Source organism: Anser brachyrhynchus, assembly GCF_964034855.1.
Source record: "Anser brachyrhynchus genome assembly, chromosome: 2".
In the NCBI taxonomy this organism is placed as follows: Eukaryota; Metazoa; Chordata; class Aves; order Anseriformes; family Anatidae; genus Anser; species Anser brachyrhynchus.
In genome coordinates this window covers 59,723,012-59,750,067 of record NC_137695.1, presented here as the reverse complement: position 1 = coordinate 59,750,067, position 27,056 = coordinate 59,723,012, and the positions used below count along the sequence as shown (strand labels likewise).

Below are 27,056 nucleotides of genomic sequence, written 5' to 3'. Positions count from 1 at the left end.
ATTAAAGATGAAACAGTAAGTATGAATTTGGCATGGAGATGAGTATCTAGACTAGTTTCACCTGTCCAGGAATAAAAATCTTACTCTTTCAATTTTGACTTGTGGTTTATCAGTAATATCAAATGTTTTTAATGGAATCAGGATTCTTTTTAAGAATAAAACACTGGATCTGAGGAATTACTAAGCATAAATTTATTTTCCTTTAGTGTTTTTCAGAGCAAAATAAGAATCCCTGATCCTCTTAAAACCTGTGTTATAACAGATTTTTTTATTTAAAATAAATAAATAAATAAATAAACATTAATCTAAACATTCTATCTGAACATTAAATAGAACAGGCTCCCCAGGGCAGTGGTCACAGCACCGAGCCTGCCGGAGTTCAAGAAGCATTTGCACAACACTCTGACATACAGTCAGATTTTTGGGTGTTCCTGCGTGGAGCCAGGATTTGGACCTGATGATCATCATGGGTCCTTTCCAATTCAGGATATTCTATGATTGTATATTTAAAAATCATTAATTAGTAAAAACATGAGGATGCTGTCATAATTTCCCCAAGAGCATAAAGACATAAGAAGTCATAGTCTCTGTTGAGAGCAAGCACACTTAACTGTGGCAATTGCACTCCTAATACTTGCAAGCAGTTTTCACTCTGCCTGTCACTGACACCAGAGGAAAACTATACGGTAATGATAGAACAGCAAACACTGAAGCATAGTCCACTTTAAATTCATGGGGTGCTGCTTTTGTTATGAATGAAAAAGTTTTGTATTCTACTACTATAATTGCATGGAAAAAAAGCATGCAGCTATCATGGTCTAAAACTATGATTGTATTTTAACTTAATCCTCACCCACCTACTGGTGGATTTATGCGTCATTCTGAGAACTCGAATGAAAGTCAGTGCTGTAATCTGTGCCCTAAAATGCAGCTCGCTGCTCTGGGTGTTTCATACATCTTCCAACAGAATAGGTGGAGGCATGGATGACAGTATTTGAAGTGCTGTAGTTAAAGCACAAACTTTTGGTAATCTAGCTGTGGACCAGCCCTTGTTCCCTGCAGCTGTTGAGATCTATCTGGATGCTCCTTTGTTTTGCAAAGTCACTTTGTTCCACAGTGAAGCTGGGGGGAGTTTTGCCTTTAATTTCATTGGAGGCAGCATCAAGCACACTCAACTGATGGCATTTCTGTATTTGTCCGGAGGTAGTGTGATAATATGGGAGCTCTGTAGCCAATTAATTTCAAAATGTCAGGGAAAATACAGGCCTCGTCGAAAGGTAGGAGATGGAGCTGAGGGCATGCACAACAAGCTGGTGTCTAGCTGAGGGGCTGGCTCACTGCAATGGTTTGTTGTTGTTTGGAGATGAAAGGAGTGGTTGATGTAGGCATTAATACGCAGCTGCCTGCTCAGAGCTACCTGCCTCTGCCCTGCCTGTCTGCCTGAGGGGGTTAAGATACTGGCACTTCAAATCACTTTTCTCTTAATAAGAAATGAAGATGGGGTAAAAAGCTTGTGAAAGGCAATGAATGAAATGAGATTTAAAATGCTGTCTTTGGTGTGGAGTGGGATGTCAGCTGGAAGGAACCATGGATGAGAAGAGTTACTTTCCATCCCACCTGGGTTTCGTGTGTTTATTGTCCCCTTGTGGAAACCAATGCCTGCCTTATGGCTGATACAGCATTTAATGCCTCATTCCCTACCCCTTCCTATCTAGGAGAGAGGGGAGGAAGGTAATATTAACGAGTGATAAAGAGAGATGCCCTGAGAATAAAAAGGGACGGGAAGAAGAAAGGCAAACTGTCACCTGGGACCATGGCAAAGGCTGAGATGTGAGGGACGTGATACAGAGCAACAGGGACCTTGCTGACAGCCTAGATGCATGGGAGGCAGCAGGGAAGCCCTACGCTCTTCTTGCAGGGAATGGTGCTTGTGATGCCTGTAGAAATTGTGCAGCTAATAGCAGCAATGAGCACCTTGTGACATGTGTATGGATCTGTTTGTGCTGTGCAGCGTGTCTGGGAAGGGAGAGAAGCATGGTTGGAGGCAGTAGTGCACAGGTAGGTGCCAACTCTGCGGGATAAATACTCCTTCGATACGTACCCACGAACCTTTGGTTTGCAGAGGTTCATACTTGTGTCTGAAAGGGGACTCATCAACATTAAAAAGTTTTGGTATCTATGCTGGGTTGCTTTCTTTTGCCTTTTGTGTGCATGTGAATTTTATAAATAATAACTTGTTTCTAAGATCTATGTAATACATTTGACTTTGTTTCTTTCTTCTATCTGGTGGCATTATACAATACAGAAATCACATGAACTTGGTTTTTTAGCAAGCAGTTGTCATCATGGAAGGTATAATATAGCTCCAACATTAGATAATGTTGAAGGTTTTAGAACTCACACATGGATTTTTCAGCAAAAAGTTTTCAGGAGAGTCTTTGGACTCTGGGGAGTTGAGAAATGTGGGGCTACTTCTGAGCAGAGAAATGATTGTAGCTGACAGTTCTGGGAAACGTTGTACGTTACTGGATATTCTTCTGCAGCTCTTATTTACTCTGCATCATTTCCTTTATAATCTCCTAAATTTTGCAAGACTTCTTCACAGCTTTTCCTGTAAACCTCTCCTGCCTTTACTGGTATTACATGTTTGAAGAGACCTGTACGTGCAGTGTGTACGATATGCTGTGTAATTTCTTTTACTCGGTTATTTTTCTCTTTCTCCAGAAGTGCCATCTAGTTTGCAACAATTTTATATTGTTGCCTGGAAAATGAGAGGCAACAAAAAAAACTTAAAAAATCAGGTAGTAGAGTTTAGTACGTTCTTTTAATATGCCTTATGATGTATTTCTATTTCACGTGCTTAAATGTATTTATAATATGCATTTTCTGCCACCGTCGGGTGTACTTTGCCCAGTTACGTTTTTCCTATAAAATCTTGCATCCTGAGAAGTTTAAATACATGTCTTACTCCACCCCGTCTGACTTAACATCCCTAACCCAGGATCCCAACAGTCACAGGCTCATTGTAGAGGTGAAGGGAGGCGGAGCCGAATAATCTTGGGGAAAGCCTTACCTGGATCTCAGTCTTTTTCTGGAGGAGCCTGTCTCCTCCCTCTGCATACACAGGAAGTCTTGGAAACCTGTGGTCTGAAATGAGGTGACTTAGGTACTTACCTGGACTTGGGTGAATCCAGGACGCTGTGAGTGCTATTAAAGATACTGGTCTTCTGCGTGGGGGAAGTACTGGAAGAACTGAAGCCGCTGGTTACAAAAATGCATCAGGTAAGTGGTCGTTATTGTCCTATGCAGAACCTGAAGTAGGGCATCCATCTGGTTAGGACTTCTCAGTACAAACAGCAGTTGCTCACTGCACAGAAGAGCAGCAACATGTTCAGCCTGCAGAGGAGAGCCACCTCCTGTTCTTACCTCCTCCCTCCTGAAACCCCTCTGGAGTAAGCAGAGCTCCCGGGACACCAGCAAAGTGCAGCTGGACATGAAGAACGGAGTGAGGAGACTTGAAATAAATTGATTGGCATGGGGGGCACACAGGCTTTTTTGGACATCTCTCTGCTGAGACTGTTTCTTTACTTTAAACAGCAGATCAAAGAAACTACCTGCTACCAAACAATTGGTTTGTGTTGGTATTTTTTTTTTATTTGTTTGTTGTTGTTTTTCTTACAGTGATTATTGCTTGTAAATATTGTCCTTGGCTTTGAAAAGTTGAGGAGTGGAGACGTTTAGTCTTTGGCATTGCAGTCACCAGGGCTCTATCTGTGAAGCTGGTGCTGATGGACATGAGGATGGATGTTAGGAGAGGGCTCGGTCTCCTACCAGCCAAATGCCTCATCTTGCACCTGGTGAGAGGCAGTCTCTGTGCTGCCTGTCTAGTACTGCAGCAGTGTAGCAGCAGTGTAGCACCACTTCTGTGCCTGCTCCTGATGTGTAAAACCAAGCCAAAATACAGATTTCCTGGTCCGTGCGTCATAAAGCCCCAGCAAAGGTTAGCGTTGTGGGCTTCAGAGTATTTGATAGTGGCGTATGAGCAGATCGTCAGGTTCTTTCCTTCATTTTGTAGTGTGAAAAGATCTGAGTGAAGCTATGCAGTATTATCGTGGTTTCAAATGTTACTATACTGACCCTTTTATTATTTCCCTACAGTTATCTTTTTGAGTTTTTATATTCAGGCCATATTGCATGCGTACACGGATATGCTTTTTTTTTTTAAATATTGGCAATGTTTTCAGACCTTTTTTCTATCACGGGTAAGCCTGATGGCTGTTTCTTATTCTTCGCTGTGCCTAGTTGCTGAGACAGCATTGTTTTCATGCTACTAATTTCAGAGAAATTAAGAACTCAATTTTGTTCTTAGCTGCATTCTATTGCAGAAACTTCCAAGTGCCTTCTGTAGTGAACCGTGGTTGGATTGTCACTGTGTCAATACCAACTTGTTGAATGCAAGATTGTTAATTGCTCCTAGGGAGACATAAGTAGTCTAAAATGTTGAAGCTTGGAGAGATCCCATCCAAACCTAGTGAAATGTCAGTTTTACACAGAAACTTGTTTGGTTTATGCACTTTCAGGTGTGCAAATCTTAATTCTTGGAGTCATTTAATTGGAGATGTGATGTGTATGCCTTTCAGTACACTCTCTTGGGTTCACTAGTCAGCACTTTATTCTTACTTATCCAGAAGGAGAAGAGAAAAAGCATCATTAACTGTTTTCCTTACTTTTTATGAACTCCAAGAATTTGCCTTCAATCATTTTGCCCAATAGTCCAGTTCCCCTCTGCTCGTGCCCACAAGATTGTTTAAGTGCTCTCAGAAAATACAGACTGCTCTTAATTGCCAGGGGCAGTTGCTGTTGGATGCACTTTGTAGACGCTAAAAGTACGTCTGGTTACTGCTGCTAGCTTTTGCTGCCTTATCACTAATACGCTTGCATCGGGAATCAATCCCACACACCAGCACCAAACCTTGCCGGTCTGACCTCAAGGCCAACTCTTTCATTTTGATTCAAATTTTTGCAATGATTTGCACATCACTGAAGCAAAGTTAAATGCAAGAGGATGCATTAACATAGCAGTAAAGCTCAACTGGAAATGCACAAAGGTCAGGAAATGGAAAAATGAACTCCCTATTAATGTCCTTTTGACCCACTGCAGATGTATAATGGCTTTGATTTCCGATTAGTGTTTATTATAAAGCATAAATAAATATACATACAGTGTGCCAAAGATGTGCAATATTAAGACAAACGCACTGAACGTTTTTTGATGTTATTACGGCATGCATCCCTTTGAAACATTTGCAACCTCCTTCATTTCAGACTTCCCAAGGGCAGCAGTGTCATCTGTACACTCTGTAAAACCTTGCAGGAAAAAGGTGTTCATTAGACTGTGGGATCCTGTGACTCTGTCATGCTATAGAATGATTCCTTTGGAGTTCTGAGAAACCACTCTTGTGCCTCACAAGTAAAGGGCCCAATCCTGTAAAGTTATCTTGCTGTCCAAATCCCTTGGCTCTGGAGCAATCCCAAGGCTGATGATTTTCATGGTGGATGGCTGAACCATTTGCAGAGGATTTTGTACAGCTGCTTGCACTGTAAGACCTTGTTTACTGGCTTTTGCTGTACTGTAAGCCATGCTTTACAAATATATATATGTGTAATATATGTATATAATATATATATACAAATATATATATATATATGTATATTTGTGCTAACAGTTACACTAACAATTCTTCCAAAATTCAGATGTCCAAAGGGATTTTTGCTCACGTGTTGGGAAAGAAATAAATAGCTGTGATAGGTGGGAGTAGGTGGATAGGGGGCAGTTATAATGGAAGCTGAAACTGTAACCTTGATTACAGCGTATTTAAAGCTATATTTCTACTTAACCTTGCATTGCCTTGCACTTCATGTTGTTGATTGTAGTGAAGGAAAATGCAAATGTTCTCTTTGAGGGTAATTTCCAGGGTGGATATCACATGCCCTGTTAAGAGAACCATCCCCAGGCAAACAGGAGGAAATCTGTGCATTTCTTTTACCTTTCTCTTGCTCACAGTTTGTCAGAGGGAGAGTGCACCTCCCCTGAAAGCTGCTGAGCACAAGGGACCTCCGGGGCTATGGGTGGCGGGGAAATAGACGGGGAAAGAGATTGAGGGCAGCAGCGGCATTGGAGATGGGAAGGCTGCCAGGAAGAAGAGCTGCCATGAAAGGGAGCAGATCCTACAGGAAGTCTTTGGGGCTATGAAAAGCAGGAGAACATCACAGAGAAAGATTTGTTCTCATTTTTTTGCTTTCACCCAGCCTTTTTACTCTTTGACCCACCACAGCTGAGTTTTCTATCTTGCAGAAGTTCCTGGGGTTTAATTTGTGCTCTAATAAAAGTTTTATGTACTGAAAGCCCTTTTGGTAGGCTCACCTTGAAGTTGGTCTGCCTCGAAGCTTTGGCAGAGTCCCATCGCTTCTTCCCCTGTAGGCAGTGCTACTTTACTGCTTGTCTTTCTGGCCCAGTCTTGAGATTTTGCCCTGGGTGTTCACATGCAGGCCATGACTAGGTCTTTAAAATCTTTTTATGTCATCTCTCATCCACCCAATTGAATCTTTCCTAGAAGCTGTTACTACCTTATATTTCTGCTAGTGCAATATCCTCCTTGATACATGTGATCTTATCTTACTTAAAGCTGCTCAGAAGACTTCTGTCATAATTTATCTCTTTCAGAATGCTAGCCTAATTTTTTATATCTCTTGACTCCTCTTTCTCTTTTACAAAATCATAAGCTTTTAGTTGTCATTTGTAGGGCTTATAAGGAGACCCTTTATCTCCAGAGAAAAAAACAAGAGGCTGACGACACATCTGATTTGCCCATGATGTTAGTCTTGGCTACAGTCCCGTTAAGTTTTTGGACAAGTAAATGTGCAGTGATGTCTGCAGACATCTGTAAAACTACATATCCCTCAGTTTGAACCCACTGTCATTCTGGCTAATGTCTCCTCGTTTCTTGTAATCTCCTCTTCTGCCAATACTCTAGTGATGTGTTGTATTTCAATCATATATCTTTGGTATGGGCAGTGAAAGTCTCTCATACAACCATCCTGACTGCACAAATATCTCTCTGTCAACGTAGCTGTAGGAAGTAACTGGTTGTCAGTTTGAGTATCTAAAAGCCAGTTCTGAATCTTCTGAACAGAGAACAGAGCTGGATCTTTTCAGATCCTTAGCTGGGATCTGTCTCTGTATTGCTAAAGCATTGTGTACCCTTCTGGCATGATGTAAAATAATACGAAGTAATATCACACCCCCACCTCCCCAGACATGAAGCACTACAGCTCTCCAGCAGAAGTTGCTGCTTGGCAGCACTGAATCCTTTGGAGAAATTCACTGGGAAGATGACTGATTATCTGAAAGGGAGATGGTACTGGTTTTTGGGGCAGTGAAGGAAAAGGCAGGGGTTGCAGCAACTCTTGCTGCCCAGTGCCAAAAACCAGCCAGCAAGAGAGGTGTGAGTGTGAAAGGGAGAGAATGTGAAAATAAAATCTGTGAGCTATTTTTCTCAGAATTTACTGATTATAAGTTTTCTATATGTGCATCTTAGAGATCTGTTTTCTCTACAATCAGATCTTGTCTGCTGCTTCCTTTTGACTGCACCCTTCTGCTAAAATTTGTTCTTATCTGACATTTGTTTTGTCAGATGGGCTAAGTGATGTAAATGAGAGGCAAGGTCTGCCCACAGATAATCCTCCAGAAATCTCATTTTAAGTAGGACTTTTATATAGCTAGATTTACTCTGCACATTGTTGTTTTATGGCTAAATACTTGTTGCTGAGCTGTCTGGCTACAAAAGGGCTCTTTCTGATATCAAAAAGAAATGTAGTTACTAAATTAATTAGAGGAAATGCTAATTTACAAAGCTGATAGCAGTAGAAAACCTATATGTTGTCCAACTGTGATGATTTTTTTTGTGTTCCTTGACTGGATATTAATTTAATTCTACATTTCTTTTTAGTTCAGTAAACTAAAATTACTTATGGATGTCCTATCACATTACTATGCATTATGTTCATTCAAATGAGGAATGTCAAGAGAGAGACTTTTACATCTGTTACTTTGGGTGTTGAACACAAAAGGAACTGGATTGCTGATATAACTGAAATATTGTCCATTCCTGTCACATTGTTCCTCCTGTTCCAGATGAATTCAGAGGGAATAGTCAAGCAGCAGGACAGTCACCAAGGCAATATTGGCACCCTTGATTTAGGACATGCTTGAACTCACATTGGATACATCATAGGTGTGTGATGTATCTAAATGTGGCAAGACAGGCCCTCTTAGGACAAAATCTGAAATACTGTTGTGTTGTGTTGTTGGGGCAACATTTGGCCATTCGTTATTCTTGCTCTATAATGTACGTGGTACACTGTATATTAAAAAATGGCTATAGCTAAGTGTATATGGTGTGCTTAGGGTACCTACACCCCTAAGGAATAGAGGGAATAAATACGATCTCAACCCCCCCACAAAAAAAAGGTTAATTTCTGATGTGCTAGGTGTTTATGGTGGATCAGATTGCTTCTACAAGGAATAGAGAGGACCTCTTTATAATTTTTAAGCCATTTTACTGTGATCGGGAATCTGTCATCAGGGCTTAGGGGCTGATATTGTTGGAATTACATGAAAAACCTGCAAAACTGGTAATCACATGTGGAATAACTATTTTTCCTAACCTTTTTTCTACTTATTCATACATCTGTGCATATATTTTGATGACATTATTCAATCCAGATAATTATAGGTCACTATATTGTCCTATTTGCTTGGATTTTTTTCAGTTTGGGGATTTTCTTTTTTTCTAGATGATTTGTGTTGAATCAATGCTGGAAATAAGGGAGACTGAGATTTCTGGAGACCATAGCCTTCTGGATTACTTTCAGGCTTTGCTATTCGTGACATTGACATCGATATACAGGCAAATGGGAACTTGGAGAATTCGAACGTATTGATGAATATACCATTTTTCACTAAAATCAGTTAAAGTCAGGCTGAAGCTGAAAAATGCTCGTTAATTCTGATTTAATTTGAAAGTATGCAGTTAATTAATACACTCTATCATTACCATTCAAAAATGGAAGTATCTGTAGAACCACTGTTCCCTGGAGTACTGTGTCACCAGAAATAACAGCTCTGCCTTTGAGCTGAAGTACCATTTGGGTAGTGCACTATGAGCAAAGGAAGCCATGTTAATGAGACAGACCGATACAGAAGAGTGGGCTTGAAATTCTTTATGTTCCTATCTCACCATTACAAAACCAGTAATAGTTTTCCCAGGTGCTGTTGTGACAGCATATACCTTCTTGACAAAGTGGCAGAAACTTCTATTGGTTTAAATTACTGCCTAGAGCCCGGTAGTTGTGCATGCACAGAAGTGCTCCCCAGTTTAAAATATGTGCACAGCATGCAAGAAACTGTTTTGGTTTTGTTTGTTTGTTTGTTTGTTTAATATATATGAAGATGATGCAGGGTTCTGTTTGCAGGGTGCACTGTTTTATATGCTGTGAACTCTCCTTTTTTGGTTTCAAACAGTGAATAAAAGTAACTGTTAGAAAATAAAAAGCAAAGGTAGGATTAGGTGCATATCAAATGCTATCCGATGGGAGCAGTGCATGCACTTCATTCCCCCCCAGACATCCTTCCTTCTGTTCCTCTATTTCTATTGCAGCCTTTTGCATTGTTTGCAATTCCACCGTGCCAGCATTCACTCTAAGGTGTGGCATCCCCGCTGGAGCTATTTTTGCTATAAACCCAGTTTAATGCAGTAACTGAGGATTTGGGTCATTGGATTGTAAGCGTTGTAGGGCACTTTCTGCGAAGTGACAGCATATTCTAAGGGTAAAAACATGCCGGGTGAATTTTTTGCTCTCTCCGTACAGCTTTTGTGCAATGGAATTGTAGGACATAATAATAGGTGTCTTAATTATTCTGCAAAAATTGATATTATTTAATAAACAAAAAGTTTTGCTTTTTCAGGGCTGATTGTTCTCCTGTGCTACCATAGTCTTAATAGATACCAGGGTTAAATATCTGCTTGGCTGGACAAAAGAGCTAAGATTTTTCTTCCACTTAATTTGTTTGAGTTCAAAAGGATGATTTGACTTCTGGTCATGTGAAAAGCATTTCATAGCGTACTGGAAAGCTGTCTAGGTTTGTGTCTAACGGACTTGACAGCATGGTTGGCAACAGATGGATAATGGAAAACTAATGAATAATGAAAAGCCAAGTGATTGAAATAGCAGAGCTGCAGGGAGAGAAGAGGGAAAGCAGGGAAGAAAAATGGGAAAACAAACAGCACAGAAGTAAGCAATAACCAGTATTTTGATCAGTATCAAGGCAGGTCTTCACATCAAAATTAACCCATCATAACATAAGCATTCTCCATCTGCCAACTCACAAGAACTCGTGCACCATGACGCATTTCATACAAGTCAGTCGGCTTGCCTCGAGGAAGAAGAGTAGGTTGGAATTTAAATAATTTTTCAACTGCTAACACGATGACTACTCTGCAGTAATCTCCTCCACTCCCATTAATTGTCCAGTACGTTCCCAAATCTCTACCAGAGAGGGTGTGCATAGTATTTCTCCATCTACTGCAAAAAACAAAGCAGGGCAATACCATGAGAAGCTGTCAGCTGTACTGAGACACTACAACACTTGGTGAAAACGTCTTTATTTTGGTATCAGGGACAACTCCGTTTTCATGGCTGTAACTCTTCAGACATGAAGCTCTTACTCACTGTTAACCACTCCACCAAATGGGATGAGTTTTCTGTGACGAAAGATTCCTCTGCAAATGTAATAAGAATTACTAGGAAGATTGACTCCAGGAGTCAAACATGGGAAGGCTGCCTCCTGATGCTGAAAGAGAACTGCTCTCCATTCGATTGATAGTCACAGTGTTGGTGTCTGGATGCGTGTATTAACTTAGAGGAAGCCAGCTACTATTGATTCCCTCACACACTACCGATTGCAGCTGGGCTCGGTGGTATAAGGCTTGCTTTTGCACTTGTTTTTGTGGTAAGAATTGAGGAATAGAAGTTGAAGTAGCAGCCTCTGTTGCCTGCTGCACCTTTCTGTATCTCTTTTTTGCAGTGCCAGATGCTCTTTTCTTGCTTTCTCATTCCGATGCACTAATTTTCGTAAGCTTTGACATCACTGAAACATGAATCATACTGTAAATACTATCCTCTCTATATTTTCCTTCACAGAATCTGTACCAAAACAGGTTCCTGGGCCTGGCAGCCATGGCGTCTCCGTCAAGGAACTCACAAAATCGGCGCCGGTGCAAAGAGCCCCTCAGATACAGCTATAACCCTGACCAGTTCCATAACATGGACATCAGGAACAATTCCCACGAGACGGTCACTATTCCTAGGTCTACCAGTGACACGGACCTTGTCACTTCGGACAGCCGATCTACCCTGATGGTCAGCAGCTCCTACTATTCCATCGGGCACTCACAGGACCTAGTGATATACTGGGATATAAAGGAGGAAGTGGATGCAGGGGACTGGATTGGCATGTATCTCATTGGTAAGTCCCTCTTACCCCTTCCCATTCGGTTTTCTTGCTACTTTTTTTAGTTGTAAGCATTAGAGTAATAAGGGCTAATGGTAATAACGGGCTAATACAGATCCACTGAGTATAAGCTTTAAGTGGGTTTATATACAACAAGATTTCTTCTGCTCCTGAATTGCTAGTTGCAGTCCTGGCCCTGACTTTCTCTTCAACAGAGATATGAGAATCCTTTCTATCGACAGTTTATTGAAATTTCAAGACACTTTATTTTTAAAGCCATTTGGATTTTGTGGAAAATGCCTTCTATATAAAGAAAGCATAATATTTTCAGGGTTTCCTCTCACAAGTCCTTGAGTAATCTGTGACAGATGAGAGGTTTTACAAGTCAAGAATATGAATCATTAAAAAACCCTGTGAAACAGAATGCCTTTCCTGTATAGCCAGAGGATATTTTGATATGAACAATAATAATTATAGACTGAGGCAGTCTGCAGTCCCAGATGACTTTTTCTTTTTTTTTCTTTTGCACATTGGAAGCTCTATTCAGCCATTAGCATATTTTTGGCATCTCCATCTGTATAAAGGCAGCCCCACAGAAAAGTAATAAGAAATGCTTTCAATGGACATTTACCTAATTGTTTCACTTCAATATAAAATAAGCCTTTTGACCTGGTTTGGTTCCTATGGAAATAGTCCCACTGCCTAGACTGAAGTCTGCATTAACTCTTTTCCCCCTGGTAAGTTTTGAACATGGTGGATCAGTTTCAGTCACATTCCTCAGTGGATTAGAGGTCTTAAAAATGCGAAACTCTAAATGTTTTCTGAAAAACAGTGGCTTGGTAAAGAAGATGGACTCATATTTGTAAATTTATACAAATTTTTAATTTGTAAATTGTGCATTCCAAAAGGGAAATGTTGGTAAAATGCTGCCGGTACCTGTTTAGATAAGTGTGCCTAGCCCTTAGCAGATATTTCAGTTCAATGTTTCAGTTCAAATCTCAGGTATTTCAGTTCAATGTTTTGTCTTGCCCAGGCAGCAAGTCAAACAAAATCAGGTAAAGCATAGGAGGTTGTGAGTTGGGCTTTTGGAGCAATCGTAGGGAGTGAAAGTGTTGGTTGGGTGCTTTAGTGGATAAGATCAGAAGGGTTGGCATCGTGCGAAGAGGATGTGGGGAACACAGGCGTTGGCAGGGTGGGGGATATGAGAAAGAGCTGGATGGGAGGTCGGAGAGTGCAGAGGAGCCCTAGTTGGCATAGTGGTAGGCACTGGAAAAGGAGTTCAGTCTATTGATGTGACTTGGAGAAGGGGAAGATGAGGATGGCTGTGGAAAAGAGCATGGGGTGCAGGAAGCCAGGCTTCAATACTTCGTCCTGTGAGTAACCTCATAAAATACCCTGTTTTGAAAATAAAGGTAGGCTCCTGGAATTTAAAATCTTTTAGGAAAACAAAACGGACAATAAAGAAAAAAGAAAAAGATAGAAACTGGATTCAAAACAGATGCAGCGAAAGCAGTTTGGTTTGTTGGCCATAACAATTACTTGTGTTTACAGTTAAGATTGCCTTTGACTGTTTTATTTGAACAGATGAGAAGGCTGCCATTTCTAGGCACCATGGAATACTCTAAGCCTATTCTGCAGCAGTGCAGACAACTCGTGAAGGACTGCTTTGCTCCAGTAAAAACAGGCAAAAGCATCCCTTCTGATGGTCTGCTGTAAACAGAATGTCCACAGAGCTGTTGCATATTGGATGAACTAATTCAGCCAGGTTTCATAGCTCAGACATTGTATCAAAGGCTATGAGGATACATCCCGTATTTCTTTGATAGGTAACCTCCATACACAGGAGATTAACTAGGAGTGAAAAATCCTCCCTGCTACTCCTCCATAATTTACCTTATCAACCAGGATGTTGCTCAAGGCACCCCAATAAATTAGAATTAGAATAAATTAGAAGGATAAATTGTGAAATGCATCCTTGCCCCTGCTGGCTGAATGTTTGTTGTTAAAGGAAATAATCAGTGGTTCATTCTGACAAATACTGCTGCCAAATGAAAAATGATTAGTGTGTCCAGTCTCCAAGAAACAGTTGGCCCTTGATGTCTTTGGAAGTGTTTTGTCTCCATCCTCTCAGGTTCCTAATCTAAATAGCCAAGGTAACAGCAGGCAGCAGCACCCATCATTCCTTTTTCACTTCCCTTCCAAAACCTGACGTGAGGTGAGATTTATTTTATTTTATTTTTTTGGTTCCCATAAAGAAAGAATCTGCGAGACTGTGAAGTTCACTTGCTTTTTTTTTTTTTGTATTGGTTTGACGTGGAAAAAACTTGGAGCCTAGGAAGGTGACTGGTGCAATGGCTGTATTGACATTAATGACATAGAGCAAACCTAGAGGAACTGATCTGCAGAAGCAAACAGCTGCTGAACTCATTTCAGAGGGCTTGGCTTTCGAGCGGTTCCAGTCTGGCTAACAGAGCGCCCTTGGGTAGCTGTAGGGCATCTTTCAGTTCAGATTCACCAGGAGAGAATCGAGATGTTGTACCTGAAGATAACCGCAGTGTGAACCAAAGTAGGGACAATTGGAAAGGGTCAATCCAAAAGCACATTTCTGTCCTGAAATAAAACACTCTGTTCAACATTTGTGATGCATCCACAGGAATGGGAGATCCAGACATCCTAATGGGTTGGATTTGTGCATGCGCTTGCACAGATTTCCCCAGTCTGCACTCCTGATTAGGGAGGAAACGTTCCTGGCCTTGTGGATCTGACCTTCATGATGTAAACTGATATATGGCTACGTTTTGAATTAGCAGCCAGCCAGACTGGAACAAGAGAACCAAAGAAAGTATGAGCTTTTCCCAGTCTGCTCAATAGGGGATTAATGTTGGAGCCTATTATTACCACTTGCATGGCAACACTCTTAACTATTGCAGTGCTGCTGGTAATTCCAGTGTTTGTCTCAAAGCCAGCTCTCTGCTACAGTCCAATCCTTTTTGTGATTGTTTTGGGTTTGTGAGATTTGACCTGAAAGGTTTGAATGTAGCAATACTTTATTATTGTGGTGAAAGCACAAAAGCCATGAAAACACAGAGAAATTATTTGTGTCCTTGAGGTATCAAGCAGCATGGCGTTGTTTTTTCTATAAAACTCAATTCAGGAGCATGAGAGTTATTATTTATTATTTGTCTTGTGAGAGCTTCTGAGCATCCTTGGAAGGGGCTATATGAAAGCAGAACAGAAGGCAGTTCCCACCTCAGAGGAGTTTAGTCACTGCTGTTGTAGTATTCTAGGAAATATCTCCAAATAATCTTATATGACTGTTGACTCTGAAATGCATAAAAATAAATCTGCTCTTGCCACTTCTACTATCACTAAAATTTTAATGATACCTAATAAACTGCAGGCTTCAGAACAAAGATGTTCCAAGTCTGAGGAAATATGGCTGATATAGAAGGCTTCCAGAAGAAAAAGAGCACAAATGGTGTAGATCAGATGTTTTGATACAGAAACCGCAGTGCATTTTGGAGTGTTATTCAAAGGTTAAGGCTGTCTGAAGAAGGGGTAAGGGAGTCCTCCATTTAGGGAAATGCTGGCTGCTTGTGGCACAGTTGCTTTTATCAAAAATGAAGGAATCTGTTCTTCTCCCCTTCGATCTGTGTGCAAATTCATAAGGATGTCCAAAAGGGAAACAAGCTTTGCAGAAGCAGGTAAAAGCTGGATTTAGAGGTGATTCTTAGTGTTAACTTGTTCGTGGTCTTAGGAAATGGACTAGGCAACCAGTCAGTCTCACATAAAACAGTCTAAAAAATGGTGGCTGGGTATCTCATGCCAAAAATATCATCGATTATATCTACCCTGTAGCTGTGTGAAAACATTCATACACACCTACCTGAATTTGTTGAAGTGCCATAGAAAAACTGTTTGGTTGAAAGGAGATTAGTAAATGATGACTCTTTTAAAATATAGGTCCTGTTACTTCAATGCATTTTAAGAATAGCCATGATAAAATGACAAAAAATATGAGAATTTGAAGGACAAGCCTTTCTGGGTGTTTAAGACATTGTGCATTCAGGAGTAGGAGTCACATTTCATGCCTGCCAAACTAGAACTCTGGAGATGGTTTAACTTCCCCTTTTAGTATATACTATATCATTATACTATACACTATATCAGCTCCAAGCTATGCAATGGAATATCTAAATTCTGTGACAGCTCACCTGAGGTGTGCATGTGCCATCCCTCAAGAGAACTGTAACACTTTGAATATTGGCAGTCTTTCAGAATAATCAAAAATACATGTAAACACTCAAAAAAAGAGTTATCTGAGGAATTTGAACATGATAACATAGCTTTGTTTCTATTTAAAAATCTCTGGCATTTATGAGCTTTCTTTGCAAAAATGCTACAGGTAAAGAAAACACACATTGAAGAAAAGGTGAAATGAAAACAGAGGTTTGAATAGTGAAGATAGTGTATTTGTAGACTTTTTTTTCTTAAAAAAAAGAACCATCGTTTAGTAGCTACTGTGAGACAGATGGAATATTTGCAGTTATTTATCTCAGTTTTCTCTTCCTCTGTTATCTCATTTGCTATTACTATTTGCTCCAGTATGAAGCCTCTTAGATAAATTAATATGGACTGCTGGCAGCTCCTCTAGATAAAGAGCTATCTTATAATTACTGCAGTAGCATTTTAGCTGCTACTAGATTTCACTTCTGTCATCATCTCCATATCTGATGTAGGGTAGCTAATGAGAAATGTTTAAACCAGACTTGGAAAGAATCATTTGCTCCAGTGTCTGTGCACACTGATGGCAGGAATTTATCAGTGCTGATGTTACACTCTTCTTACCCATATACAGTAAACTCTTTTTCCTTTTGACATTTCCTTGTGGGAAAGCAAAACATTATTAAAGGCTGTTTATTAAATGTTTCTTTGTACGCAAATCTTGTAGGGTCCAATTTCCTGCCTTTCTTTGTTGTTTTTTTTTGACAGAGGAGTAGTTCTCAAATTTATAGAAGTAAGAATGCCTTGACGTAATTAGTGACTGAAGTTTAGCTTTAAAACAGCACGTTTTGGTCCTCTGCTTTAGCGTGTGATGTTATTTCTGTCCCCAAAAGGCAATTTTCAGCATAATCCAACAAACCTCATTACTGAAGCAAACGGAAAGAGCCCCGTATTCTTCCTGCAGTCAGGCTTGGATCAGAGCTTTTTTGTATAGCTATTTCACCAGATGAGCAGCACGTACAAGTAGAATGTCACATGTGGCCAGCAGAGATGGAAAATGTTAGAAATGGCAATGTGCTGGGACTTGTGGGTCCCTGCATTACCGCTCTAATCTCTGACTTCGGCTTTCTGTGCATTTGGTCTGCTTGCTCCACCTCTCTGCCTGAGAAATATTGGTAAAACAAAACCCTTCACAACGAGCCCACTTAGAGGACACTGATTTTTTTGATGTTTGAATTTTATGTCTTGGGGTTACCCATCTTTCTAATCCTTCAATGGCCTAAGATCATATCACTCTCTTCTTTAGGACTTCTCCTCGGTGGGTCACCTTGTGGGTGGTCTCTCTCTGGGCTGGGGATAGCGGCTGTGCCTTGCTGTGGTCATGTCAGCAAGTTACGTGTTGTACGACACCTGCAGATCTGCTCTCTCTGTAAAACATCAACAGAGGTGCCCAGCAGCCACACAGCTTTCACAAAGCACAGCACTATTTGTTTCGGGAAGAAAAAGTATTAGAGGAGCAAACCTGTCACACAAAAAGAACCGTAGAAAAGCTACACAAATGCTGAGCAGAGGAGGTCTTAGCTATCAGAGGCCTTGGCAGGTACATTACTGCAGCAATATCTGTTCTTCGTTCCCACCTGGCTGCTCTTGGATCTGGTGGGAGTGACTTGTCATTTCAGGCTGAGTCACTTTTTTGTATTTCTCAGTTCTGTATCTAGTGGACCACTTTGCTACACAAAACTAGGATATGCCGTTTCCAGACCTACTGAGTATGGCACTAACAGTTGCTCTTGCCTCAGTTTCACCTCTTACAAATAGATGCAAAGATCTCTGAGTATTAGCTACAGATATAGTTTCAGACCCATTCTCCCTTTCAGTGATTCCAAGGTTTGTGTCTGTCATTTATGTACTGTTAACCTTGTTAGTAGTAATGTACCAACAAGCTCTTTCTGTAAAGGGATTAGTGCAGTGGTATTGTGCTTTATGGCATAGTCATAAAGCCACAGTTGTAATGTTAAAGGATCGTGTAGGTTGCCAGTTCTTTTCCTTTCTGTATATTAATTATGTGGTAGAGAGGCATTTACTGTGTGCCAAAAGATTCCCATCTTCATTTAGCATTTCTTCAGGAAATAACAACTGTGGTATTATGAAATTTTCCAGGTAAGCTTGCAGAAGAGTTTTCTGCTTCAGTTGTCATCTTGAATATCTGGAGAGGGAAATAATGCAGGCAGGGAGTACACCAGCCTCGTGCCTCCTCTGTGATTTTCAGCATTCTTACGCCCATGGATAAAGCTACTTCTGTGCTGTGGGGCCCATATTGCTGTACAGACCGGGCTGATAATGAAGACGGTAATGATGACCTACTAAAGCATTTTGAGGAAGTCAGACTATGGAGGGATACTGGTGCACAAAAAGCCAGCTTATGGCCTCAATTCCACAAAAAAACTTCATCCATGGAGCAAGTTAAGACGTTGACTGGGTAGACTCAATCATAGCATAAACAGTGGACAGCACAAATGGAACTCTTGGCAGGATGAAGCTTAACCCAAAAAGATGTGTTCTCTGCAGGTTGTCAAGCTAACCATGTGGCTATGTGCATTTTGAAGGTTCAGCATGTGTTTTGCTTAGTTTTCTAAACCAAACTAAATCATTCTTCTCACTCCTTGTTGTTTATAACACTTCAGTGCAATGTTCATAATATTTGAATATTCTCATGCTGTCCTTCACAACTCCTATAATGACTGTCTATGCATTCAGCTTTCCTAATCTTTTCTTATCCACAGATCTCTCCAGCCCTAAAGACATTTTTTCTTCACTGAAGGTCTTCTACTTTGTGATAAGCTTATAATTGAATGCCATTTTTTCAGATAAAATTGCTCCAGACTCTCAAGAGATTCTTTATCCATAGTGCTTCTGTGCAAACACTGAGTTGTGTGCGCTTTTCCTTTTTTTGCTGCTGTATCAGATCACAAACTCCTGTTTAATTTGCTGTCTGCTGTTATATCTTTCAACATTGCTTTAAGTCCATTTTTCAAGTACTGCAAATTATTTCTCCCCATTATTTAATGAACATTGTTACCATGCACAAGTGTCATTCTTGTTCACATTTCAGATCTTCCTATGTCCCTTTATATCATGTCTTTATACTGCCTTGGGCATGCAACATCCCTTATTTTAGTATCTTTAAGAAATTTTCATGGATTCACTCTTTTACCCTTGTCCACATTTTCCAAATTGTACTGTAATCATTGGGAAGGGAAGGCTTCCACTGACTGCAAGAACTTTGGACTGAATATTATATTAAAAACAAACAAAAGAACAACAACAAAAAGCTCTTTCATGTTGTACCTCACCAAACATTGCATATTTTCTGATTTCAGTCTGCACGGAGGCGGTCGTGATCATCTTTGTTTGGATTCCTTCCTCCCATCTTCACTTGTGCATGCAAAGACAAATGTCATTAATTGTGGAGAAATACGTGCAATGCATACCTAAAGTATAGCTGTAGCTGTACAAAAAGCCAGATGTGTCCCATCTGCCACAGTGGTGAGAATAAATCTGGAAGTGCTGGAGCTTTAAATCAGAAATGTGTATCCAGGATAGGCATAGCAGAAGTAGCAATGAGAGCTATGGGGGCACTGTGGTAGCATCACACTTCTAAGGGTATGCAGAACTAAATGACACCAACACCACTAGACAAATGCCAACACTACTGCAACTTAGCACCTGTTGTGGGTCTTTTAGCTCCCCAAACTGTTCTTGCTCAGCCCTACCTCAGCTCTTTGCTTCCTTCATTCCATCCACCTTTTGTGGTCTGTGGCTTTTCGGTAGATTTGTAGGTTACTGGAGAGAACCGAACAAGAGATGGGTTGTGCCGGAGCACAGATCCCAAACACCTCAGGGATACCATGGGTGAACACGAGCTATCAGATCAAATTTTAGCCGGACACTCCCCCATTACAGGGAAAGAGGGAGAAGTCCCTCGGGTGACAGAATTCATACTCTCAGTGGGATACTGTCAAGTGCAATGAGGGCAGAACAGTGAGGAAGGGCTTGATCCACAGTTCATCCACAGCCTTCTGAAAACCTCTATCACACCAAAAATGTAATATCATCTTGACAACAGGCAGTCTTGTGTTCCCGTTTTTTTATTGATATTGTGAAAGATCAGAGTATCTCCCAGCAGTAATTTGGAGGCTACTGAAGTGCTAGAGGTAATGTCATATATGATAATCTCAGAAATAGTTCCAAAAGTAAGCCAGATGTTCAAAGGTAAAAGTATTTTGCTGGAAGTTGCAATTCCTTGATTTGGGGAGTGGATGGCAGGTGTCCTTTGGGTTTTGTGTGTGACTCTTTCTGCTTTTTGAACCAAGAAATGTTGCAACTTTGCCAAATATCATTCCCCATTTTATTATGGTTTATGCTTTTTTCTTTTTCTTTTTTTTTCCCCTCTCATTTCTACTCTCCACTCATTGTTCACATTTTCTACCTCCCAATTTACTACCCACTCAGCTAAAGAAAAGTAATTTTTGTGCTATTAAAATAGAACCACTCGTGTACTTAAAGCACATACACAGCTGCTAGATGAAGGACTGAGTTTTCAGCACCGATGAAGATCCTTGTTTTCCAGAACTCTTCTCCCTAAGAAATTACAACAGGATGGATGCTAGCTGTAAATTGCAGTATATTCATTGTCCCTTTGTGACGTTAATGTACCTTCACCAAAGATGCTGTGAATTGAGATACGATAAGGCAACGTGTAGTTTGAAATGAGAGGAGCAATTCCTTCAGGCTGAATTTTGCACAAGCTCTGTGCTTATCAAAGCAGTGTTGCATTCACATCTTACTCAGATAAAAAGGCGGCAGAAATTGGCAAATGAATTAACAGTGAATTTTTGATCCACATTAGAGCTGGATCCATAGCTGTTGAGGCAAGTAGAAACATTCCTATTGACTTTTTATAACGATAGCCATTATTTGTGATTTTCTACTGTGGTATCTTTGTAAATAAGAAATTTGTCATCATTTTATGTTCTCCTTCAAATGATAAATTGGGTGGTAAGAGAAGAAACATCAGAAATAGAAAACTTATCCATGGCATACACTTAGATTATCTTGCAAAATAGTGTTAGTTTATTGATATTCCGTGCTCTATAATGCCCCTTTCCTGCAGTTTTCCATGCAAATTGCAAAACAGATCAACCAGAGCTAGATCTTTTTGTCCAGAAAACAATTTTTAGAGTATTTTCCTGACTACATTCATATGTCATTGTAGTACAGACATACATATTGACCAAAAGCACTTTTAAATTTCAAGCTAAAGCAAATTTGTTCAACTAAAGACTATAAATCCTTCTGTAATTTCAGCAGTACAGCATTTCTTATTCATAAGGGATGAAGACATGAAGTGTAGCTTCTAGTTTTATGCAATAATTGCATGAAGTTTATAGAAAGCAAGTGTTGTGATATGCAGTACTAAATCAAATTAAAGACAGATAAGAGACTAATACTGTACCAAGTTCAGGAACCTGTCTGACATCGTGTTCCTCTCTCATGTTAGGTATTTGTTTCTTTGAATGTACCCCAGGTTATTCTAAATTCTGTAGTTACTATTCTTGGAGAACATGGAAAGATAGATCGTATTTATCAGCAAAACGCTGTTTGGGAAGGGGCATTGTTTCTTCTTTTCCTCCCTCTTAACACAAACTGACCATAAGGTTCTCTCTGCTCTTTGCAATTTGTACATCAGTCCTTCTGAGGAAGAGGTACCAACTCTGTTTATCTGGGGTAATTTCAGACATGCTTTCTTTCAAATACAGAGGTCCTGTCTGTTTAGTGTAGGCTGCTGACAGAGACTGAAGTTCCTACGATATTTTACAGACCTTTTTGCGGGGTGGCCTTTATCAACATTTTCCCTAATTCCTCTGAAGAACAGCATGGTTTTTGTTCATTTGTTACTGTCTTTCATCGGAAAGATAGCTTTCTTTGGTGATGGCTCTTTATCTCTCTATAGATAGCGCTTGTAAAGTATGTGGGGATCTCTCAGCATGGAAGTGACAGTGCAGAATATTTTTAGTGGTAAATGGCTGTGCTTGGATGCATTTGGTTCAGTAAGGACAAGCAGTCTGTCAGAATCGCTGCTGGTTCCCAAGCTCATGCTAATATTTGCCTCTGGAGTGCCTGGGTCCCTCTAGCCGCTTCTCAGGCCCCTGCAGCCCGGTGCATGCTCGTTCATCACCTTCCCCTTTTTCCTCCAGTGACGTGCGAGGTGCCAGAGGCCAGCTGCCTCTGCTCCTACCCCAGGACAGCTTTGTGGGTCTGCAGCCGCTTCCCCTGCTCTGTGAGCAGGGCAGGCAGAGAGCACCTTCTGCCAGCTCCCCCACCAGCCTGACTCAGCTGCCCACGCGGTCCCCATCTCCAGCTGATGTTCAAAGGGCAGCGCATCCTGAACGCTCCTTCACTTGGCAGTTTTCTAAATTAGCTCCCAGTTTTCCATCTGGGGAAATGCAGCCTCAGATCTGAGGGTGATTGCAAAGTGTTTGCTTTTGGTCAAGTGGGCCCAAACCCAGGCTGTGCAGTGGGGATTGCCAGCTAAGCAAAGAGCTAGTGTAAATGTTAATCTTATTTCAGAAATAGAGGGAGGGAGATGCATTACAATGCTTCATTGGAAAAATGTCAAAAGCCATTAGCTGCTAGCTGAAATATACGAAAGGGAGCAGCGGTAGCTGTGTGCTTCATTTTGTGTAGAGGTGAAATGAAGCATTTCACCACTTACCTTAGGGTATTAAGGTACAACATGTTTTTAAGCTCTGTTCCTTTGTTATAGGAATTATTACTAGAAATATAAAATATTTTTTTCTTTTGCACATAGCTTTTCTCTACTTAAGATACCCTATCACCTGTGCACTTATATATGATGGGTTGTTGATATATATATATATATATATACACACAAGCACATGCATGTATATGTAGTACACAAAACAGCTGTGTATTTCCCATGCACAATTTTATTTCTCAATGTGCTACAAATGCAGTGTCAATCTCTGGGGAATAACAGGTCTGGAGTAGTATCACCTGCCAACCAAATCAGGTCAATAGGAGGTATTCATACATTCCATCCTCCTGAACAGTTTCAACTACTGCTATTTTTTCCTTGATAGGGAATATTCCGTTGTCTTTCACCTTTCAGAGATGCTTCCCTTCAAAAAGTGAAAGAGAAAGATTTCCCTTTTGGACCTGTATGTACTTTTAGACCTAAATTTTGTCTGGCTTAAAAATCCCAACTATCTTAAATTTCTGTTTAACTAAAAATAAGCTTTATTTCTTTGGAAAGAGGAGATACCTAGCTTTTCAAAAGATACAGGCAGGGCTTACATCTGGTTGTGAGAAGGACCTACACAGTGGATTTCTAAGCCATGAGATTTGTAAATATGTTTTATTTGTATTATAAATTTATCTCATCCTTACTCTGATCATTTACACTTCAGTTAACAAGCTTCTTTATTTTATAAGAGCTAAAAGTAACAGGACCAAAATACTGTTTTTTGTTTCTTTTCTTGTAATCTACACAAAATGGGTAGTGTTGGAGAGTAGTACTCAAAGACTCTGCTCTTCCTCCTTGGGGTGACCTGTGTATTGCAGATTGTGGGAAACTCGTCTTAAGACATCCTTTCTATTGCCTGAGCCTGTATTTCATCAGTGGCTGCTGTCTGCAAGCTGTGAGTGCATGACTAAGTCTGTCTGTATCCCTTCCCTGACATGCTGTGTGACCTGACCTTTTGCTTTGGACACTGCTTTCGGTACACTCCCATCTCCTAGCAGGAGACAGCGTGCAGATGTTACTTGGTGAGAACAGTTGGTTCCATCTTTCCCATATTCTCACCTGTCAGCTGTAACTGTAGACCAGCCTGCTTCTTCCTTTTCTTCATTCTCCTTCTACCTTGAACATGTAGATGCAGAGCGGTCTTTTTTCTTAGCTTGGTTTGCCAGGCGTTCTGGCTGTTTCCTACAAAAAGAAGGAGACGGCTTTCCACAGTCTTCCCTGCTGGCTCAGGCTGTAATACAAATGTGATTTGGTTCGGGTATGGGCAGATGCTGACATCTCAGTCAAATTAGAGAGATTGTGTGACACAGAGCTCATACTGCCATTATGCCAGCTGTGGGAAGCAGACAACAACCCATCCAGTGTACAAGCCAGCTGGCCCCAACAGATAGTACGTATGAATACAGCATTTTAAATCTGATTCTGGGATCTCTTGTGCCGCTAAACTCTGGCCTAAAATGTCTGTGATTTGTTGAGCAAAGCCACCCAGTTTAGCTCAGCTAACCCTCCTTAAGCAACACGGTATTTTGTAAACAGTATATCTTGAAAAACAGTAATTATCCATGCTTCTTAATCACATGGCAGGTGTTGGAGCATCTCCAGCAGCTTCCAGAGCCTAAATATGACAAATAAACGTCATGAGAGATGAAACTGGAGACGAGCAAGCCTGAGCTGAGGGATGTCCTCTGTATGCAGTCAGTTTCAAAGCTCCAACTCAGCACAACATTTTAGTATACGCTCACCTCTAAGTATAAAGCATTTTTCCTGTCAGTTCACGCGTTTATATCTCCTTGCATGTATATAAGTGCTCCTGCTTCCACAGAATGATGTGGGTAATACTGGATAATCTGCATCCAGGATGGTCCTTACTAAAGTAGTCAAAGATGTATACTTATCTGCCCCTTTTGTATGTGATTTTACATTTAAAAGAAGACAAAACTAGCTATAAAGAAGAAGAACAGATGAAGAACAGAAATTGTACCAGAGGATTTTACTGTTGAAGGTTTACTACAGGAAAGTACTGTGTGAATGTGCTGAAAAATTTCCACTTCTATACAGAGCAGGAAACACAGCTAGTGAAATAATTACTGACAATTAGCAAGTCAGCAAAGGGAAAATGTATTGTAGATGGCATTGCTGTTTATAATTATCCATTGCAATCATTAATGACCTCTTTAAAAGGATTTCCTCTGTAAATCCCTCGAGAGTGGCACCAAAGAGTTCCATGTTGGTAGCCCACTTATCTTTCTCCTTGGAGAGCACAACTATGTAAAACTGAAACAATAACATTGACATTTGCCTGCTGCTTTATTCTTTCGGTGAAAGTGTAGTTTCCTTCAATTTAAAAGTCTAGTCTGTTTAACCTTTGCATATATAGTTGAATATGTTGTTCTTAGAGTGTCTTGACTTTGTCCTTTGTATGCTGTTCAGCAGCCTCCTGAAGGCACTGTGCTTGGTTCTGTATGGCAGATAAACCTGCCCATTGAGACAGACCTCTCTGGCCACATGTCTATTGTTTTTTACTTGTTTGTCTTGTTTCTGGAGGTCATTTCAATGTCTGTATCAGCATGGCAAGAGGCACAGCATTCATGGTAGCACCATGAGTGCAGAAATGGCAAGCTCTGTGGCCATGCTGGCTCTGGGCACTGTTTTCATGTCTCTGCACCACCTCGTGCTGCTCTGTGCCTCCAAGCAGCCTGGTCAGAGATGGCCTCATGTGGTCTGCGTAGCTCTGTGGGTTGTCACAGCATCACTCCATCCTTAGACGTGGAGTCCTTTTGTCATGGTGGCATCATCTTCGTTTTCTCACAGACCTATGTGATAATGAAATGGTGTATATAGTTGATGTGTTTTAATACTGAATTTAGTGCATCATATTTTTCCTTAGGTTTTTGCATGACCAATGATTAATGTAACTGTCCTTGGAACAGAATTGCAGCGCCCACCCAGCTCTTTTTCGACAGCATGGTTGACTCATTTAGTGTGTTTCTACAAGTCTCTGTCAAAGTTAAAACTGCCTTCATTGCTCTCTGGTCGCCGTAGGCAGAGCTCGGCCTTTGGCTTTGTGCAGATGTGAGATCCATGACACTGAGTAGTGAGGCTGTGGCTGGGAGATGCGGCACAGCCAACAGTGCCGCCGCCTCAGCCCTCAGAGTGCTCAGCCACCCCGGCCTGTCATAGGCCTCTACCTCCAATTCCCACTCTCCTCAAATGCTCTGTAAATGTCTATTTTATTTCTGCTGTGCTGATTCCATTTACTGATGATCAAAACCATGTGTACTGTCCTGGTATGGTGGCAATATGTGCGTCTTTGTTGGCTTGGAAGCCAGTGTAAGCTCCTAAGCGAGGATGGGTCATGGCAGGGCCTCACAGGCCCTTCTTTTAGCTGTTGAATGACAGAGGGACAAGAAGCAGACCCTTGCCCTGAGGCCGGGGTGTGTTTGCTGGCAACTGTACTGGTTAGGGCTTGCAGATTTCTCTTAAAAAGAGCTGGTTGAATCAGTCTAAAATGAAACTTGGAAGCAAACTAAAAATGAATTAGCATGGACCATCAGAAGGCTGCTTTTCAGACTCACTGCCTTGCCCTACTGTTATTTATACATAGCCCTTTGCATGCAAGGCGGTTGCTTTCTCAGCATTCAGCCTGAGAGCTGTCAGCAACTTTTAATAGATTACTCGTGGATCCAGACATCTTTGAAACTCAGCGTGATAGTCTAACAACCTCTAGGTGTCTCAAAATGCTGAGTGGACAGCACTTCGTCATTAGTAGCTTGGTTTTAAAGGCTGAGAGGTGTTTGTGTGCTGTCTGTGAATGTACACAGTTAGTGTAATAATTCTTTAAACATAAATATCGTTCACTGTCTACTACAGTAGACAGATAACCCCCTCTGTCATGGTAATAGTGAGTGTAGCACAGATGCATACACACTGCTATTCTCTGATTTTTTAATTTTTTTTTTTTTTTACGGGAAAAACTAGTGCAAAGGGGGATTATTTTTTTTTTGCTATCATTTTCTATTCCAGCTAGACAATTATTTTTAATTAGGAAGGGATTGATCTGTGTTAAGCCACATATTTTCATGTTTGAGAATTTTGTAAGGATGTGTCTTTTAAAATTACGTCCAAAAAATCTGTGATTTTAAGAAGCACTGCAGTTATTTAACATATAAATGAGTGAAAAAAAATAATTTCTTAGCATGTGGTGCCAAGCTGTCTAGCAACCATAGCATGTTCTGTAAATCCAAAAACATATTTTTAGTCTGACTCTGCCCTGTGTGTTGTCATAACAGGCAGTTGATGATACCATTTTCTTTGTTCATAGATGAAGTTTTGTCCGAAAACTTTTTGGACTACAAGAACCGTGGCGTCAATGGCTCTCATCGTGGTCAGATTGTCTGGAAGATTGATGCTAGTTCTTACTTTGTGGAGCGTAAG

The 27,056-nt window shown here is 40.7% G+C and overlaps 1 protein-coding gene across 11 annotated transcripts in view; it reads left to right on the top strand.

Moving 5' to 3' along the window:
* Positions 1-27,056, top strand: part of HECW1 (HECT, C2 and WW domain containing E3 ubiquitin protein ligase 1) — a 263,523-nt gene that overhangs the window by 68,692 nt on the left and 167,775 nt on the right. For 10 of the 11 annotated variants that reach the window (XM_080578352.1, XM_080578347.1, XM_080578351.1 and 7 more), the window contains 2 exons: positions 11,263-11,587; positions 26,944-27,051. In XM_080578352.1, the coding sequence (XP_080434478.1) occupies positions 11,299-11,587; positions 26,944-27,051 (397 nt within the window). In that variant the 5' untranslated portion in view covers positions 11,263-11,298. Of the gene's footprint in view, positions 1-8,270; positions 8,295-11,262; positions 11,588-26,943; positions 27,052-27,056 lie in introns of those variants that run through there. The other variant, XM_080578344.1, reaches the window with a different exon arrangement.